At 44.6% G+C, this 16,205-nt stretch overlaps 1 protein-coding gene across 1 annotated transcript in view; it reads right to left on the reverse strand.

Moving 5' to 3' along the window:
- Window positions 1-16,205, reverse strand: part of ZYG11B (zyg-11 family member B, cell cycle regulator) — a 682,105-nt gene that overhangs the window by 494,278 nt on the left and 171,622 nt on the right. Inside the window, exon 4 of the mRNA XM_069642180.1 lies at window positions 6,134-6,274. Within this exon, the coding sequence (XP_069498281.1) occupies window positions 6,134-6,274 (141 nt within the window). The remainder of the gene's footprint in view (window positions 1-6,133; window positions 6,275-16,205) is intronic.

The following is a 16,205-nucleotide window of genomic DNA, read 5'->3' on the forward strand; positions in this document are numbered from 1 at the left end:
GTATCAGATGGTGTGGTCTCAGCTTCGGCTTCCTCTTCATCTTGCCACAAGTAGTCGTCCTCCATACCATCTATTAATTTGATATGCCACACTTCTTGAAAGACTTGATTACTGTTTCTGCATCAATATCATTCCAGGCTTTTATGACAAACTTGCACAAAACATCCAACTGTGGGGCACGCACGTTTCCTCCTTTTGTGAATGACTTTTCGCCACTAAACATCCATTCATTCATTCCACTGTTCTCAGTCTTGCAAGCCTTTGCTTGGTGCTGGGAGTTAAATGAGCCCTGAATATATCCCACACCAGTAGACTACATTTTTGAATAAGTCCACCTGGTTGCCTGCTCCACACATTATCAAGCCATAGCTTTACCCCTTCTTCATCCATCCAGCCTTTTTCATTCACATGTACAAAACAACCAACAGGGAACTTGAGTTTCAGCATTGTTTTTCTTTTAAAAATAATCATTGGTCTCAGTTTGGCGCCATCAGCTGTGCATCCTAGTACCACTGTAAAACAGTACTTCTCATATCATGTTTTAATTAAAATTGTTTTTTCACCTTTTTGATGGACATTTTATTTCCAACCATATCAAAATTCATTGGAGTTTCTTCCATATTTCCAATACCACTTAACGCATAGTCATGTTTAGTGCGCTGTTGTATTACGTATCAATGGAAATTATTTAGTTTGCCATCAAGATCTGCAGGTAATTTTTGGGCAATTTCTTCGTCTTTTGCCTCAGTACCATATTATGGCTTTCCATGAATCTACTACACCAGGATACAGTGGCCTTAAATCTGTTGTGATCTGGGTTAGATGTGGCCCACTGAAGTGCAAACAAACGCATTTGATTTCGTGTCACTACATAACCGTTTTGGCGATGCTCATTCACCATGTCTGCTACATGCTTTTCAAGTTCTGGCCAATGTGGGGCGCCTCTTCTTAATGCACACTTACCCCTTGGCATATTCTTTAATGCTTTTTCATTTGCTTTCCAGTCCCGAACCATCTTTTCTGTTACTCCATTATCTTGCAGCAGCACAGTTATGTTCCATGGCAAAGTTTACAACTTTAAGTTGTAAACTGGCTTCATATTTCTTTCTTCTTGCTGGAGCCATGATGGGGTTTTGACTGTTGGACATTTGTATACTGTACTGCATGAACTGGTGCTGTACTGTATGAACAAGTACAGATACTGGTGCTATACTGTATGAACAGGTACAGATACTGGTGCAGTACTGTATGTGGTACACAGTATACAACAAACAGCCAATCACAGCAAACGATGTACCTTACCGGCGATTGGCTGGTTGTTGGATACAAAGCCTGCTAGGATTGGATAGCTCTCCCTGCCTGCCCAGCCCTCCCCGTCTCCAAGACTGTCAGGAGCGAGATCTTAGAGGCAGAGAATCCTGGTGAGTACTGCAGTGTACTTGTACAGCACCGCCCGTGCTAGTTCCATACGGTCGCCGCATACGGCCGGGATGCGGCCGCGGCCCTTTTTGAGCTCCCCCCACCATATGCGGCCACCGCAGATTCTCCAGTCCAGCTCGGAAGTTTCAGCACCTGGCGTATAAGACTTTTGAGAAGATTTTCCCGGGTTAAAATGTCGTCTTATACGCTGGAATATACAATAGGCTCTTTTTCCCCCTCAATTTATGAGCAAGACAGCATTATTCTAGCACTTTCTTTCCCAATTCTTTTGGACCTCCTTAACCACAAAATTCACAATAACTCCTCACTAGGCAGAGGACACTCATATAGTGACTCTCACAAGAGATATTTTTTGAAGACTAGGTCATCGAAATTATTGTGGAAACGGAGGCTTCCATTTTTATTTTTTCAGAAAATAATATGGTTGCCTTCTTTATTTAAAAGTTTAATGTGTTCCAAATAGGAGTAGCCTAGAAAGACAAATCTGAAACCCCAGTTTACTGAGTATCTTGGGAGTGATAAAAAGAATTAGGACTACCTGATCTATGCTGGCGAGGTGGCACATATTTGTAATGTATCCATCAAGAAATTAGGACCTCTGGAGAGGAAAAAAGCATTGCGAACTATGCACAGCAATTTGAATCTCTAGGCTACAGTGAGCCAATGCAGCTCTTTTAAGCCAGCTGATGTGCAAGCCTTTTATGGAAGGATAAGCGGCATTTAGACCGAGAATCAGGCCTCCAGATAAGGTGGGTACCAGGCCTTTTTACGCATTAAAATCTTGCGAATACGACAGCTTTATTATTTTCCTGGGTACATTTACACACAGGTTTAGAGCAAAGGGCAGTGCAAAGGTCAGGTTATCTTGATAGAAACTAGGAGGCTTCTTTTGATTTTTATCTACATGGATGTTATAGCAAGCCACCTCAAACAGAATGTATTTCTCTGAAGCCTTTCAAAAAAAGAAACTGCACACTGTGATAAAAAGGAATGGCTTCTTTCCATTCAGCTTTAGAAGCACTGTGCATAATTTCTTAGAATTTTAGGATTGTATAATTAATAAGATGGAAAACTAAGTTGCAACTGAGAATTAATATTTTGTAACAAATTATGCTTTTTTCCAGTGAAAGCAAACCAGTATTGCACAATTGTATTTTTCAGAGTTCTGGTGCTGTGTGCATAATCAAGCGGAGGCAGATCATTTTTTCACTGATAATTTAATTTACACTATAATTACAAGTGTGTAAAATGATGACTATGCACAGTCTAGATTACATCCATTCAACCTTGGAGTCAATGGGTTACATTACTATAAATGGTCAGTGGCAGCAGAGTCTTTGCTCAAGGGTGAGTGATTCTCATTACACCAATCACAAGTGTTCTAGCCTCTCAAATCTTCAAGACTACAATTAAAACATCCAAAACTTGACTCTACAGGAAGTGCAAGCGCTGTCCAAAAACAAACAAAAGTTACATTTCTAATTGAAATAAACTCAGCAAAACCTGTGCCTGTGATAATCTAGATAGGTATTTAACTTCATGTAATGCTCCATAAATGATTTGTCCAACTTCTAGGTACTGTGATCATTATACCTCAGTCGATACTCAGTTAACCGACCTCTGAAGGATGTTAGCCAATAAGATAGCTCAGCCGTTTGAGCACTCATTCCTGCAATCTGTGCGTGAGCTGTAGGTTGTAGGCTCGAATCCCAGCAAGTCCAACTCAGCCATTCATCCTTTTGAGGTCAATAAAGGAGTACCGACTTTGGTTTGGTGATCATTTTGATAAATATGTTATATTTACAGCGCTTGGCCAAAAGCGCAATATAAATAACCATTTGACCATTAGATAAGATGTTTAATTTAGCATGGAGTCATTGCCTCTCTCGAAGCTCAAAATCCACAATACAATTCATGTTTGCTTTACTATGTAATTGGCTAGGTTTTTGTGATTTCAATATTTAAATATATACAGGCGAGATCAAATGGCCAGACCTCAGAGATAATGAAAGGTGTATTCTGGCACAATGCAGAAAGCTGCCGTACGGTTATGATTTCCATACAGTTTGTGCATGCGTCGGCTGGATGTTTCATACATTTTACTCTTGCAAAGGAGTATAGTAATTTTTACTCTTAAAATCACATTTACTCTCAAAGTTTAAAAACGGGGAGCAAAATACTCCCACCTCAAAATCTTAGCTGGAGCACTGCCGAGAATATAGCCACCGGGGCTAGGGAGGCCTCAGTGAGAGGTCAGGGCTATTATCGGCCCTTGTCCACCTCATGAAAAGTGGGTGACAGCGCTTTTTTTTTTGTTGTTTTACAGGAGATTGACTCTTATTGAGAGAGTTCAATCTCCTATTAAAAAAAAAAAAAGATGGCCACTGCCATAGCAATAGAAAAGGGACTGAGTCACTTTTCTATTTCTATGGTAGCCAAGCAGAAAGGAGCAGCATAGCCAGAAGGCCCAACAGATGATGGGGGTCAAATATTATCCCACTGTTCAACCCTTCCATGGGTCGCTATCAATGAGCCATTTCAAAACCCTTTGCATTGCTCAAAAAGCAGTGAAACGGCAAAGGCCCAAAAGTCAAAAGGAACATGGATCCAGTGAGGCAGCCCTAGTGACGGTGCTACTTTGCAATAAAACGCCAATAAGGGGCCTTCTTTTTCAGTAATGGTCAGTTATAGACTGTGGTTCAGTGGAATAATGTTTTACCTCCTGGTTACAAGTTCGTTCTTCCAAGGTTGATAAAATGAGTTGGGCAACAAACTGTTTGCACTGCCAAGATGCTCCACTGGGGTAAGCATGCACTCTATAAATATAGCTGCGAGTTCTCATGCCCAGGCAGCTCCACATACCGGAAGATAACCAGACCCCACTGGAAATTCCTAGAAATATGGCTATGCACTAAACCGGGGAACAGAAAAACGTTGCCAACACAGACTCCTCATTTGAGGAAGCCACAAACGTACACATATTGGCCACACCCAAAAACAATTGGACCAGTGACATCAAGACATCACCATGGGTTAAGAATAACCCTCCCAGCCAACCAGCCCAACACGTTCCGCAACACCAAACATGGAAGGGTTAACACAGTCAGTGGAAATCAGTAGATGTCAAGTTTACATTCACTCCCTTCACTTCCCCTACCTCCTCACTAAGGAAGTTACTTTTCAACTTTCCAATATGGACAAAGCCCAACTGCACACCTCACCCTGCAAACCCCATCACAAAAAAACCCACCTGAGGTAACCCTGCTTGCAGGGCAAAACCGTTAGCGAGTAACTGAACAGAATGACATCTTGTGTACATCTCTGGTGACAAGTCCCACATGTTCCACCTCACAGAGGTCCTCATTACGAGTTTGTCAGAATTACCACCAAACTACAAGTGATGGTAGGTGGTGTAAATGCCCAATTTATTGGGAATCCATAGGTACTTCGTTGCAATTACCACCAGCAGTAATTCTGCTGATTTTTCAGCCTTCAGGTGGAGACCAAACTCAGAATTTGGCGAAGTGATAAAAGTAGTGGGAATTCTGTTATCACCACTTTTGTGCCACTTTGCTGAACCCGGAATGAGACCCTAAATCTTACCAGCTAACAAAGACTGATTCGACCTGCACTCAGAAACATAGGTTTTGCATTTTGCTACTCCTCTTTCCCCTCAGTAACTAATGCCCCCTATTCCTTACAGAACACAGTCTCAGGAGGCCACACAACATGGCAGACGTTTCAGTACAAAGGACCCAGTTAATCATACAATGGTGCAAAGAGTAAATGCAGGAATACAGTGCATCCTCAACGGCATTCTTCCTATACTTCATACAACCTATGGTCAATGTGATCTTCCAACCACACAGAGGGCACACAGTTTAAGCCTCTTAAATGTCTGTTTGGAAATAAAAGCCAGAGCTCTGGCAGACTGACAGCAAAGACCTCTGAAAGAAAAAAACGATGTTCCTCCTGAAACGATGAATGAGCTGTGAAAACAGGAACTGCCGCCAAAGCCTCCTTCACCAATAGGCAAAAAAAGAATGAAGGGATGCTCCTGGGAGAGAGCTGAAACTGGGCAGCAATATTTTACAAGGAATAGACTGCATGGGCTCCTATAAAATCTTTTTTAAAAAAGACATATACTTGACTGTTTTACATGGGGTAAAATCCGATTTCAGTTTCCAGGAGTTCCTAAGCCTAAGGGAATTTAATATTTGAAGCAAAAAATAAGAAAAATAAGACAACCCCAATAAAGTTCACTGTATGCCCAGCTGAACAATGGTAATGTTAACCTTTACAAAGCCTGTGCAGGACCTTTCCGGTCATTCAGAAAAGAATGCATCATATGGATACCTCCAGTTACAATGTCTACATTGTAATCTCCATTAGGATTAAATGAATAATACACTCAGTTGGAATGAGACCAAAGAGCTGCACTTTGCATTACAACGCTGGCTCTATTCAACACACATGGGGGGAAATGTGGTATGTAGGTGGAAGGTGCAAGGTTTGGTAAAGGTTGGTCCATAGGACTAATATTTTTAGTACATAATTCAGCAGTAAATTAACATTACATTTGCCAAAAATTAGATACATGCACCATCTTATAGCTTTATCGACAACTTAACAGTTCTAGTTCAAAGACAGACGAGTAAATAACTCTTTCCATTTCTCTAAACAATTGCCTTACCTTCAGCATTTCAGGGTCAGCTTTCTCCATGACATGCGTCAAGCTAAAAAGATGAAACAGCGCCTCCCTCACAAAAAACGACCGTTCACTGTAGCGCCGCAAGGCTTCTGCAATTTGAGTTTGATTTGCTTCCCCAGAAACCTTCATAAAAGGAAAAGATGTTTTAATCACTGATAACGTTCAAGTGATTGTCATCACGTGAGAAGTTAAATTCAAAGATGTGCAAATTATGAACCCCTAACATATTCGTGGTCTAAGAATTTCAGTTGCTGCCCTCACCTCTGCACTGCACTCTGCCAAATCCTCCGACTTTTCAAACCTAATCTCCCTTCGCAATCACCTTGCAAAGTATCATCTACCCTCCAAACTTTGCCCACACCTCCCAAGCCAATATCCCATCAACTCTCCCTTTTTGCTTAGGACTTCCCTCACTACTTTTCCTCTAAAATGTGTGACACTCGCATCCCTCTGCTCTCCCAACCCTCTTTCTGCCCACTACCTCTTCTAATCTTAAGTACTTCTCTCCTGCCTCCCCACTGAATATCCATCCTTTGCAGTGCCAGTTCATCGTGCACCCTTTTTCTTCCCAAATCAACGCAGAAGCAAGGCATACATATCCTGAGAGAGTAGAGTGGTGGCGTGCCCACAACAGAGCCATCGTGGACCAGAGGTCCTGTGAACAATGCCAACACCACTCCGCTAGAACCAATACAGAACCTAGTGGCAAACGAGATACACGGGAAACCGCTTGTAAAACGAAAGAAAAGCCGTAGAGGAATCAAGAAAGGCCAATATGACAAGCCGGAGAGAAAGTCCCATGCAAATAAAACTGGTAATGTATCTCTTAACACGGCAGGTAATGGGGAAAATGGGAGACCTGGGCGAGGGTGGCAGAAAATCATTACTGGAATGCCCATAGTTGTCCCAGTCGAGCTAAAGCATTGACATTGAATGAAGTGAATGATAATCGGTACTGCAAGGTTTATAATTGTCGCAGTCGAGGAGAAATTCTCAAGACTGGAATGTTCGTATTGAGGTTAAACCAGACAAAGAATGTCTAATTAGAGAAGAGAAATACTATGGAAGAGAAAAGCCTGAAGAGAAGGTTGAAGCAGAGAATAAGGGCGAAGGCCAAAGAGAAACAAGAGACAACTATATATGAAAGACTGAGAAGCCAAGGGGAGAGTATTTAGTGTTGGATAAAGTTACCTTGGCAAAAGAGAAGGATAACTAAAGTAAAATAAGTAAAGTAAGTCAAGAAAAGAACAAGGAGGAAATAGAGAATAGTCACATGAAAGATGTGAGGAATACATCGTATCAAGCAGTAGACACAGACAATGGATACAAGTTTCGAAAACCTTTACTTACACTTTTGATTGGGATGGTGGGATGGTAAAACTCCCAACTGGCCCCAATACTAAAATGGGAGTAATCTCGACCATTAAACAAAAACAAATACGTCCAATTCAGTTTGGTCAAACGAAAAAAGGCCTATACTAAGAACACCTAACCTTGCCCTCCTCCTTAGAACAAATGTGTTAAGGGAATACAAAATGAAAATAGTGTCTCAAAAGGAGGTGTCAGAATGGCTTCAGCACCAACTCCCTTCCCCAGGTTCATCCCCACAGGGTCTAGAGCCTCTAAAAAACCAAAGGATGGGTAGATAGCACAGTTCCCTCTGTCTTGCACACTTTGGCTTGCTGGTACAATTCAACAGTGCAATCTTAGGCCTTTAATTTCTGATAGTTCAATCACTTTGCCTGCCTTGCCATCAACACTCCGTGCAAAACTAAGAAATTGAGAATATATTAACTGGCTTCCCTCTGCAGAGTTTGAGACAGTCTCTCCTTTGTGGGGTTTCCCCTTTCCCACGTTTTACCTCAAATCTTTCCACTGTCGAAGACTTTTGAAACTGCAAGGAATTTACCTAGACCTCTGCATGACCACTTCAACCTGGTACTTGCATTTCTTATTCCCTTTCAATTGCTTTCTTGGCCTTTTCCCCAAAGTTCTTATGTTTCACCTTTGCCCTCTTGGCATATTTCACAGTTCACAAATGTCACTTTTCTCTTATTCAATTTTCTTTCCTTCTTGCGGTTTCCTTTAATCTCTGCTTGTAATTTCTTTCAAAACTTCATAACATTTCACAGAGACTTTCAAATGTGCGACTTCCTTTCGCAGGACTACGTTGCTACTTTGTATCCTCGTCTTTCAACAATTGTTCTTTTCATTTGCATGGTCAAATTACAGTCACTTTCTGGACTATTGTTTCTCTCGATAACTCACCGGCTATGTATGATGCTTGAAATGCACTGGAGGGACAGGGCCTCCATGTCCTGGTCCTGTACTTCCTTATGTATGTTCTGTGTTTTCCGAACCAGAGTCCATGTGGGACAGCTGGCAGTGCAGCTCTTCTTTTTGGTTGTGGTGAACAGAGTCCCTTGGGATACCCTTATGGCACCCATGAGTGGGGGTACAACCCTCTACTCCTAGTGAATGTTTTCGGGCACCTGTGTTTGGCCCAAAGAGCAAGGCATGGGCTGGTGGCAGCTCCATGCTGAATTTGACAGCTGCTCTTAGTATCTTCCATTTTGGGATAGCCAGATTCCGGATGGGAAACAAGGTGGCCTGTGTGGCCTCTTGGTTTCTATCGCCCGTTACCTTGTTTTCCCAAAGTCCTGGGAAGCCTGGACTCTGTCCCTTCCCCTGACTGGCTGTTGGGTGGAAGAGCCATATATTGTATTGTGGGGAAGTCCAGGCTAGACTGGCTGCAGCCTTCCCAGTGACTGTATGTTGTGGGTACATCTTTGGGGTGGGACCTTGGTGAATGAGTGTGTGACCAATATGCATTCCATGTTATGGGTGTCTGGTTTCTGTGTTTGTGTGACACAATGAATGAGACCGCCCTGCCCAAAACCGACATGAATGCAGTGTGGTGTGCTGAAAGACTGGGTTCTTGCTCCAATCCACATTCCTCATTATGGGTGACTGGGTGGAAGTGAATGGCCTGAATGCACTGTGAGCCCGACTGGCTGCCTGCCTGCATGAATGCCCTTCTGACTGATTGGCTGACTGAGCTTCGTTCAGCAGTGTGAATGAGAGAGATCTGCAGATCTGGGGACCTCTCACTTACCATAATTGTTCAGATGCTGAAGTCAAAACTTGAAGCTGCTTATCCTTGAAGCCCAGTGGGAAGAATTGCTGCCGCTTTCCTTCGACCAAATCCAAAAGCTGTCAAGTCTGTCAAGGACTGAAACGAGGGAGGGCCTGGCTAGGAGACCTCTTCCCAAGCTTCAAGGGAACATCGTGCAAAAACTGATCTTCACAGAGGCACTCTGGAAGCCAGTCGCGAAAGGCTGTCGACAAGAGCTGGAGTCCACCAAGGAATCTCAAAGTGAAGCACCCGGACATCGAAACCATCAATGTCCATTGCCGTCGACCGGGGTTCGGAGGATTTCCATGACTTCTGGAAGTCTGTCGAGTCATGATGCCCAGAAGTGGGGACAGCTGGACGCTGTGCTGCTAGATGACCAGACCCACATTGCTCCACCTTTTGCCTAAGGACATTGAAACGAAGGACTCCCTTACCATCACTGTCGACTGCTTTGTCCCACCAGAGAAAGTAGAGGTCGTCACCGAACCAAGGAGAATCTGACGGTGGGTTTCCCGCCTCCCACAGTCCATAAAGACGTCAACAACGACGAAGATCCCAAAGCCAGCCGTGGTCGAGTCCCGATCATCAACGCCGACACTCGCTGCCGGGCCTACATTTTTCGAGTCATCTTTGTGGCAACAAACTCTTCATGAAGGTGCACCGCACACCTCGTCCACGATTGATCGTCAACTAGCACCGCAAGGCTAAAGCTTCTGTGTCGACGACTGTGTCCACATTTTCTTCGAGGAATCTCAACGCCCTGTGGCTCCTGCTTTAAAGGGAGGTGACCCCTCGAGGGATCGGTCAACGAACCGTCGAAGAAACTCTGCGAGAAACTGGTACATTGTGGTAGTAGAACCCTTTACCAGGAAACAAGACTATTTAAACATAAATGGACTGGGCTTGTTGATGCACTTTACTTACAGGTTGCCCAGGTGGGGGAGCCTCACACAGAACTGTGTCTTAATAGCAAGAGAACCATTCTGCCATTGTTTAACCTAACTTATCTTCCTTCCTATGTCTTATGCGGATAGACATTGTTTGATTTGTATGCCATTGAAACTGTCAGCAGTTGGTGCATTTTAAAGGAGTTAAGAGTGGTACCACAAAGATTGTATAGATTTGCCATAGTAGATTTGCCAAGGCGTTTTATTACTTGTGTATATATATTGAACCTTATTTATATAAAGAACTATGTTATCACAAAACAGTGTATGGACATTCCTTTGCGGGGGCTCGAGTACTACACTATACTTAAGAACCAGCCTGCATCATCTCCTAAGAGCTTAAGCCTTGGTTGCTCGTCCATAGCTACCATACAGAGAACATTGGCTGGGTTGCTTTGTGCTTCTACTCTGCCACATAGAGTCAGAGTACAGATACCCCACTCCAGTCTTTACACTATGTTAATTGGATTTCTTTCAATTCTTTCTTGCAGCTCAAGGCCGTTACCAACGCATCTTTTGCTTCTCCCAACTCTGACGTTCGCCCTGGAGGGCCGCAAGCTGCTTTCTGGCAACTTGAAGGTTTCTTTCCTCCGCTCGCTCGGCTTTGCTCTTCGAACACTCACTCGCAAAAGCATGGAAATCTTGCCTGACTTTCTCTGGATCCTCTCTACTGTTGATCAGCCCGTTGGACTTTCACCTTTCACAGCCTGGCTCACATCAGCCTCGGAAGAGCTGTTCCTTCTCGTACCCAGCCCCGTTCAAAGTGTGCCTGTGCACGCCTCCCTTTATCTTCACAGGGAGTGTTAATAAGTGGCAGGTGTACTTTGTTAGAGGCGAGTGTCCGACTCTGCCTGGCCTTATTACAGGGACATGACCAATGCAAGTCACGAGAGGTAATCCTACCCTCATTCCTCATCTTCTTTGGTGTATTATATCAAAGTAAAGTGAGGAGGAATTATGGGAGTTGTAGTTTCCCATATAATTAGCAGGGATATGGGTTAGATGGGTTGTGGAAAAAGGGAGATACCATGTCTCACCATTGGGCGCTTCTCCCCCACGCCCGAGGACCCCCTATCCAGCTGATCCTCCCCTGCTTGTCCACCCCCAGGGTCAGCATCCAAACTCGTTTGGCCGTTCCCTGGCCACCTGATTACAGGATCACCGGGGACTAGGTTGTGAAACACCCTTTGGTTTTACACAAAGAGAAGAACGAGTAGTTGAACAATCCTGTAACGGAACTGCATCAATTGCTCAAAACAGTCACCAGGAACAAATTAAGCCAGTCTTTCTCCCGGTTTTGGTTTTTATACTAGTGGTAGAGTCAGAACAGGTTAGTTGGTACAGTGGACAGATTCTAGCACCTTATCTATTTTCATAGGTACGAAAACCCCTTGGCATATGCAACGATGGCGTTTATTCCTTTGCTTTGATAAAAAATGTAAGTGAGATGGAAAAGTCCACTTCCTTCTGACCAGTCACAAAACCCTCTGCGGACCCAAACATCCCAGCAACTATTGCCCAATTTCACCCCTGCCATCCCCATTATTCCTCGATTGGGTGGTCTTCAAATTGGATCACCAAGTAGCTTGAGGATAATCGCCTTGGAGGTCCACTTCAATCTGACTTCCAGAGTAAACACTCCATAGAGACAGCACTCGTGATTGTCTGAAACATTCTATGTGATGCTCAAACTCTCTTCTACACTCATTATTTTGGACCTCTCTTTTTTGACATGGTTGACTGTGGGTTTCACAAATCTTCTCTTGCCTTGATCGCCTCCTACATGGAAGATTAAGGCTTTAAAATCTTTTGGAACTCCCAATCCGATGACCATCCCCTTCCTGTAGGCCCCTCAAAGAATCAGTCATTGGACCGCTGCTCTCCATTTTTTATACCTCTGCCCTAGGAAGACGCATCTGGTACTTTGCACCATCACCTTTTTGCTGATAACTATTTTTTCTCCTTTCCCTCCTTCCCCCCCAGCCATTCCAGAACTGATTGCAAAGTGCCCCATTGCAATTATTGACAGGATGGTTTTCTTCTGCCTCATGCTCAAGTCTTCAAAAACAAAATTCCTCTTTCTCCTGCCTTCCAACGCAATCCCCATCCTTCCCTCTCCTTCCCACCTGACCTTCTTGCGCCCTCGCAAAAGCTCACAATCTTGGGGTGTTCTTTTATAATAACCTCAGACTGCAATAATCCATTACTACCACTGCCTCATACACGCAGGTTAGCCTCAACATTGGGGACATCATCCTCTTCTTCTTACCAACACTACAAAAGTGCTAATCTCCACCCTTGTGCTCAGCATACTGAACTACTGCTCAAAAGTACTCCTTGGCCTACCCAACTACTCCTTCCTCCATCTAGACAAGTCCTCAATTTTGCTACATGCACGCTCTACAACCTACCCAAACCCTCTCCTCTCTTCTACCTGCCAAACAAAGCGTTGGTTGGCTCTCGATGCAGAAGCCACTCCCTTTTCAAGTTTGTAATTGGTCATTTATAACGCGCTTAATACCCTGAGGTTTCTCAGCTTGGAGCTCCTTCTACTAGTCTACAAAGTCATCAATGGTGTTGCTACTCAGTAATTTAACGACCATCTGATTCCATCCGATCCTCCACTGAACACAAACTCACTGTCCCATACCCTTCTTGCGACTCCCCTCTCCTCCACTCTTTCTCCCTACTCATCCTGCTCCAATATAACCCTCTGCCCATCACAATTAAAGCCAGCCCAACAGTGGATCTCTTAAGCGCGGCAATTACTTGCTAAAGAGGAAGTATCTACTGCTTTCTCGCCAGTCCACCTTACCTGACCCCACCACTCCCTTCAGTAACGCTTAATAATGTCTTTTTGTATATTTATATAGAACTACTCTTTAGTTTGTAGCACTAGTCCCTTTAGGTTAATGTGAGTTACCCGTTTTCTTAGAAATGTTTCTTGTTCGTTTTGTCCCCAGTACATTTCCCATTTTGTATACCCTCTTAGACTGGCTCACCACTTGTTCTAATCTTTTTGCTATTGTACATGAATCCTTGGTGGAATGCCAACGCTTCCTGTAAATGAGTTACTGCGAGGCATTTCTGATCGAAACTGAAAACCCCATTCTTCAAATAAATTGAAATGCAGTGAAAGTTTCAAAATCCAAAGTTAGCGGTACAAAGTCAACAATGAAAACCATAAATAACTTATTTCTACAGTTCAGTGTGCCATGTCGGACAACAGAAAAGCAATTCGGATCTTTAATGTGTTCATTAAAAAAACGCTCATTCATGTACTCTACCATCTTCCAATCAAAATTGAAATGTTCTGTGCGATTTAATCCACAGGGGTCTTGTGGTCCAGCCAGCATTAAAGATATGGTCGGTACTTGAGTGGACAGTGCCGCGCGCCTACTATTGGTGCACCTGGGCTGCTATTGGAGATCCTGAAGCTGTTCTCCAGGAGGTCCCCTACTCGGACTGAGGGAACTTCGCAGGCAGCGAGTGTGTACGCGGTGCAATTTACTGATGCTGCTGTGACCACTCACTGCTTATAGTGCCTTGGCATCCACAGGGAGATAGGCCGTCTATACCTAGGGGGCCTATACCTATGACAGTTGATGCGCTGTAGGATGGCATCTTTCGAGAACATATAGAATCTACCCTTACTGAATTTTTGGGGCCAAATGTGGTCAGTGTAGACTAATGGGGGACGGTCTAGGAGACACTTAAAAGTTGTCGTCCGTGGTGAGAGGATTGCTAAAGCTGGAGGCAATAAGATAACCTTACGGGCGAACCTGGAAACATTAGGACCGTATCCAATCGATGGAGAATGCGGAGATCCTGGACGTGCCTACAGAACTAGAACTATCAGACCTGCGGGTACAGTGTACTGTGGCGGGGGGGGGGGGTGGGGACTATGGAAATTTGACTATGAAGTGTACGTAGCACTGATGCACGGGGAAGGTGCCAAATCTGGGAGACGGCTGGCCTGGTTGTGCAAGAATGAACGGCGCTTGCATGCTATTGCATTAAGGAAAAAAATTGAGCTAGCTGGTGCTCACAGGCAGCTATAAATGAGACACTTAGCACATACTATCCAAACCTATAAACACACAGTAGCTACTGACAGGGACATGATGGACCATATACTTTCCCATATTGGTTTACTGCAGCTCACTATTCAACAGGCTTCTGCTCTGGATGAGCCGCTTATGGAGGAAGAGTTTCAGATGGCGATTAAATAGTTAAAGACCGGGAATGCCCCCGGGGGGGATGTACACTTCAGAATTGTATAAAGAGTTTGGGGACACCCTCCTCCCCCACCCCAGTTTTCGAGGAGGCATATGAGCTAAACCAAACAGCATGCAGGAGTCGCTTATAGTTCCAATCCTCAAGCCATGGAAAGTGCAGGACCTGTGCAAATCATATTAACCAGGTTACTCACCGTAGGGACCACCTTACTCCTAGTCCATAGTCCCCTTTCCTCCATACTTATGGGACATTCCTCCGTCCTGTGGGACTGGACCGGAGCACTTTATAAAGCATCAAAAAAGTACAAAATATTTGAGTCCCTCCTCTCTTTCTATGCGGGGCACAGCATGCGGCGGTAGCCCCGTCCATCTCCGCTCCGCCCCACGCATCGCCCATCAGTCCTTTTCTATCGCCAGGTCAGAGCAATACAGAGGAACCTTATTTGAGGGGACGGCGGGCATATGGGGGGGAAAGGGGACTATGGACTAGGAGTAAGGTGGACACTATGGTGAGTAACCTGGTTATACTCCTACGTCCCGTCCCCTTTCCTCCATACTTATGGGAAATTCCCAAGCACTCCTTACAGGAACTATGGGTGGATGGAAAACCCCTTACTGAAAAAGGTTCTTCAGCACAGCCTGACCAAACTGAGCATCAGATCTGGAGCTCAGGTCTAGACAATGTTTACAAAAAGCCGATGGGGTGGCCCAAGTAGCCACTTTTGCGATTGTCTCCCAGGGGACATATTTCTGAAAAGCAACTGCCTTGCCACGCACCAGGTGTGCATGAATACCTTTAGGAGGCTGCAGTCCTTGGACGGTGTAAAACTCCGTAATGCGGGCAGTGATCCATCTGGAGATAGTCGCCTTACAGGCCTGCTTACCTTGTGGATTACCAAAGGTTACCAACAGTTGAGAAGAGCTCCTAAATTTGGATGTTCTGACCAGATAGAACTTAAGAGCCCTTCTAACAACCAGGCAATGCAGAACCCTTTCTGCCTCTGAAGTGGGGTTCGGAAAAAAAGACCGGCAGGGAGATTGACTGGTTCAGATGGAAATCAGAGACTACCTTCGGCAGGAAAGCAGGGTTTGTCCCTAGGACCACCTCATCCTTGTGAAAAACCAAGAAGGCATGCTCCACCAACAAAGCCTGGAGCTCACAAACGAATTGCAGAAGTAACGGCAACTAAAAAGGACACCTTCCATGACGGGTGTTTAAGGTCCACCGTGGCCATTAGTTTGAAGGGTTTATGGCACAACACCGTAAGGACCACATTGAGATCCCACGCCGGGTACGGTTTATGAACCGGGGAATAAAGGCGCATCAAACCTGCGAAATGTCTCTTAACCACTAGATTGGACATGGAGTAAGAGCACTGGTCCGTAGATAGGTAGGCGGATACTGCCGAAAGATGAGTTCTGCGTGACAGAACGTGAATGCCCGACTCTGCTAGGTGGGATACGAAGGACAGCACAGTGTCAATCGTAGCCGCCCTTGGGTCGAGCTGTTTGTCTAAGCACCAATGACAGAACCTAAGCAATTCTATACTGAGACCTAGTCGAGGGTTTCCTGGCTGCTTCAAGAATGCGCATGTTATCCGCAGACAGGTTGAGGTGTTCTAAGGACCTGAACTCAGGCACCATGCCGCCAAGCTGAACGATTGTGGGGAGGGGTGCCACAGCTGTTGAGCCCCATGGTGAAGACGATCGGGAGTCACCGGCAGCCTGATCGG

Source organism: Ambystoma mexicanum, chromosome 1q, assembly GCF_040938575.1.
Source record: "Ambystoma mexicanum isolate Mex_15411 chromosome 1q, UKY_AmexF1_1, whole genome shotgun sequence".
In the NCBI taxonomy this organism is placed as follows: domain Eukaryota; kingdom Metazoa; phylum Chordata; class Amphibia; order Caudata; family Ambystomatidae; genus Ambystoma; species Ambystoma mexicanum.